The 4581-nt window shown below is 36.3% G+C and overlaps 1 protein-coding gene across 1 annotated transcript; it reads left to right on the top strand.

Annotated features, from left to right (window-relative positions):
- Positions 1 to 309: 309 nt before the first annotated feature.
- Positions 310 to 2451, top strand: LOC140144952 (NXPE family member 4-like). The gene has a single exon (XM_072166749.1). It carries the CDS (start codon positions 339 to 341, stop codon positions 2163 to 2165), a length of 1827 nt encoding a protein of 608 aa, XP_072022850.1. The 5' UTR covers positions 310 to 338; the 3' UTR covers positions 2166 to 2451.
- The last annotated feature ends 2130 nt before the right edge of the window (positions 2452 to 4581 follow it).

Genomic DNA, 4581 nt, shown 5'->3' on the forward strand with positions numbered 1-4581 from the left:
TCCTACCAAAACCAAAATCAAAATGATTTTCAATACACTAGAAACGTGTTGATATGTATATCTTTGAAAATCGCCGAATGTTAACCACAGTCACCGTGGCACAGCATAGGCATCTTTAGCATTCAGTGAAATTGGCAGTGGTTCGAACCCCGGTGAAAATTTTAGTATTTTTTATTCTTTTTACTAATGCGCTGTGCCGTTTTACAAACACGCCCCTGAATGAAACTCATGGGCATGTACCCTTAAGGTAAACTATTTACTTTGCCTGAACTATTCATGCATATTACAAGCGAACGGGTATACGCATCGCTCAGTATATTGAATATTACAACCGCAAAATGGCAGATATCACTGATCCCTTGGCTAGTTTTACACTACATGAAGTACCACCGCCTGATCAACATAATGTAAGAAAAAGCAAGGGATACCGAGGAAAAACAGTACTTGTTACACTCTTCGTTTCTGTCATATTCGTCATGTTCGTTGCTCTGATTTATGATACAAGCTCAAATTCAGTAATCCGCGATTTCCGACCGCCTGTTATTATTCAAAGACAACATTCGCACGATTTAAAAAAAACTACAGTGCGCCTCGAGGGATTGAACTCTCCATTTATACACTCGGGCCAACCTGATTCCGATTCATGGCTTCCATCATTTAATTATTACAAACACTTGAATGGAATTTACACGTTGTCTTCCAATCCGTGGACTCATTCAGATGATCCAGGAAGTATGGGCACTACAAGCGCAGAAACGTCGTACTACAAATTACTTAATCCGACGGATATCAAAGTTGGTGATATAATACATTTTGCTGTCATTGTACAAGATGCCAATAAGAGGAAGCGTGTAGGAGGTGGTGACTTCTGGTTGGCTACTCTTTCTTCTGACAAGAACCCTAACGCAAGCACTGCAGGCAAGATCGTAGACTATGATAACGGAACATATAGTGTATACTTTGTCGCGGCTTGGAATGGATCTGCCAAAGTCCAAATTTCTTTAGTTCATAATTCAGATGCTACTTGCTTCCTAGATTCTCTATGGAACACACAGCGTATTCTATGGACAGCTTCATATAACATTGGTAACAAGAAAACCGACACATCTTGCTTCCTAATAACATCCGGAATAAGTACATGGAATAATATGTGTGAATACCCAAATCCAAAAGCACTTGGAAAAACTGGTTTTATGTGCGAAAAACGAAATGGCTTTCCTTGCTCTTCTCTGAATCATGGTAGCCCTAGCACAAATCAAAAGAAACATATGATTGATGAAATAAAAGGACTTGTAAAAGGCCACGAAAAATTATTTGGAATATCGAATGGAGCTTGGAAAGTAAACCAACGTCTAGGTTCTGGTCCTAAACAGATAGAAATCAAAGGACATGGATATTTAGTACCACCCATAGATTTGCCTTACTGTGGTCCTAACCTTGAAATACCTATAAGTGACGGGTTTTGGCATGATGGAATCTGGACATCTTTCAAGTGTAAAAAACGTAGCCTAGACGTCCAATATGTTGGAGAATGTTTTAGAAATAAAGAAATATATTTACTAGGTGATTCAACTCTAAGACAATGGGGAAAAGTATTGGCTTCATTAATGTCTGGACATGGTATTGCTGATGAGTTTGTTAAACACTACGTTAAAGCCTATAATTCCACACTGACATTCCACTTCCATCAGGTAAGAGTTGGTAAAGTGTATTCATACGATCTTAATGAATATGAAGTCGACGTGCTAGATTCTTTAAGAAATCCTGAATGCAATTATGTCATAGTCTTTGATGCTAGTTTTCATTACGTTCAGTGGTCTAGAGAAGCTTATAAAGACCGCCTTCTACACCTTCGCGCTGCATCCATGGAATTACTTGCAAGATGCCCAGATGTACCGATTGTTTTCAAAGGACCTCATCCTCGAGATCACCCTTACGACGTTTACATAAATCTTTCAGTTAGTGATTATATAATTCATGAAATGCTACAACTCGCGCGATACATTTTCAATCAACCAGGAGTACAGATCTATTTGTTGGAAACATGGGACTTGGCACTCTCTTACCCGTCCCCAAATAAAGTCCATATGCCATACCATACTGAGAAAGAAGAGGAGGTCGCAATGTTTTTGTCATATGCCTGCCAGATGAAAGAAACAAAATAGGCTAAAATATAGGAACATAATAAATGATATTCGTGTTAGATTTATCTAGATACACATAAATGTTTTTAAAACGTTATAAACGGGTTTTGGTTTTGGTCAAAACATTTTAAGCCTGGGGTATGAACGGTTGGACATTATTTATTGTGGGACATTAGAGCACATAAGACATATCGAATTGCATTCTGAATACGAAGAATGTCCTTCTGATATCAAATAATTTTGATTTTTTGAAATTCGCAATGTAATACACATTTTATGACAAATGATTAAAAATTGATGTTTTTGATATTTAACAGTACTCGAAGTAAACTTTATAAATATGGTGATTTATACAAGTGTATGTAGGTGGGATGAAAAGCCGACGATCAATTGAAAATTTTGACCTTTCGTATTGAAGATATGAATTTTTTTCCCAAAACACCAAAAAAAAAGTCTTTTGGGAAAAAAAATCCATATCTTCAATATGAAAGTTCAACATTTTTAATTGATCGTCGGCTTTTCCTCCCAGCTACATACACTTTAAGAATATATCATTAGATTGATAAAATTTACTTCGAGGACTGAGTATATAAAAAATGTGAAAAATATCAAATTTTAATAATTTGTCATAAAATTTGTATTCTATCGCGAATTTCAAAAAATGAAAATTATTTGATATCAGAAAGACATTCTTCGTAATCAAAATGCAATTCGATATGTCTGATGTGCTCTCATGTCCCACAAAAATACTGTCGAATCACTCAAAATTCCAGATCCCTTTGTGATGTACCCTGTATAATTGTATTTCATGAAATAGGGGAAGTTACCTTTCTAATCATGCAATAGTTTGTTTATTATGACATCATGGGGAAAACCCAGTAGACTGCAATAACAACATCATTAATTAAGACTATTTATGTCAAGGGGGAAATCCCCTGAGATAGTATAGTGAACTGAAATAGTGGGAAAAACCCACAGGAAGTGATGTAATGTGAAAGGTGAATGTCTATTATCAGAACATTTGGGAAAATCCCAGATTGTTTGCTATAAAATATCTTGCTGGATTTAATTCTAGGCAGACCAGTATCGATATGATTGTAATGTGAATAAATGTAGCTACAGCTCTCAAAAAGAGTATTTAATGTTAACCAGTTAAAATCAGGATACTCAAGAAGTATTACTGAGTGTGGCCCTGGAGATCATGAGTTTCCTACAGTGCTATTTAAAACAGCCTCTGAGCGATGGAGATGGATGGATATTTTCACCGACAAGCTGGAAATATGGTTATTTCAAAGCTACGAAAATGGCCCAAAGTAAGACATAGGGTCTACTGCGGATTGTGAAGGACTTTATGGAAAAGGTTACAATTATTATCATCTGGATACAGATCTGACAGGCTGCAATAGCCTTTATTATTGTCACAGTTGATAGTGTTGATCTGGGCTATGCTTACAGTCCAATTCCTTCAAAGAAAGGAAATTGCAAGCCAGAAATATTTTATGTAGCCAAAGTACTACTATTTGCCAGTGTTGTCGGAGAAGGTCTAGAATGCGTCAAAGAACGTACTTCTTCCAAGAAAGGAAATATATTCTTCTGTCGACTTGCTGAAGTCTGGTGTTTTGATTCAACGCAACTGTCAAAATAAGTGGGGACAACTGCATCGCAGTCCTGCTTCCTGAAGATATTGTGTGAAAGGTGGAAATAGCACCAAGTTTGGAGAAAGCAGCGCAAGGAGTTTAATATTGGAGAACGGCGCAAGGAGTAAAGTGATTTGGAGAACTGCGCAAGGAGTTACGAATGTGTTTGGAAAACGACGCAAGGAGAGTTTAGTACTTGGGAGAAAGTAACACCATTTTCGTATGAGGATTTTATACGCAAGGATTTATCAATGCAAGTGCACAAAGGACTTCGCTGATTTTCGCAGGACAAGTGAATAAGGATATATTACATCAGTCGTCCAGAACATTGCAAGAACTTTATGATCACCACGAAGAAGAATGCTGGCTAAGTACAAAATAGATAAAGAGTGATTATATTTGATTAGTGTATATGTGTATTTGTTGTCATTATATTGTACCAAACAAAACTTGCTTTCAATTAAAGACTTAGATTTTGTTAGCTTAAACAAACAGTGTATTTGTGTTGTGCATTCGTGTGAGTTCGGGTAAAAGGTGATTTTGGCCTTGAGTTAAGTACGACTCGTAACACTTTAATGTTGGGTTATCTAAGGGCCATAAAAACATTTTGAAATCGTTTCATAAGAAAAAAACCCACAATAACGTCATTTAAAATTAATGTAAAATATCTTTTGTCAACACTTAAGAGTGAATCTAGGAGAAAACCACATGGTTTCTCTAAATCTGGGAAGAAGTGACGAACATTGACGATTTTCATCAAAATGAGCTTAATTTTGAAATCATCAATAATTACAAACATC

The sequence above is a fragment of the Amphiura filiformis genome, unplaced genomic scaffold, assembly GCF_039555335.1.
Source record: "Amphiura filiformis unplaced genomic scaffold, Afil_fr2py scaffold_102, whole genome shotgun sequence".
In the NCBI taxonomy this organism is placed as follows: Eukaryota; Metazoa; Echinodermata; class Ophiuroidea; order Amphilepidida; family Amphiuridae; genus Amphiura; species Amphiura filiformis.

Bases quoted from the DNA above. Each gene is read 5' to 3' on its own strand.
- LOC140144952 (XM_072166749.1), top strand. From the start codon at position 339: ATGGCAGATATCACTGATCCCTTGGCTAGTTTTACACTACATGAAGTA.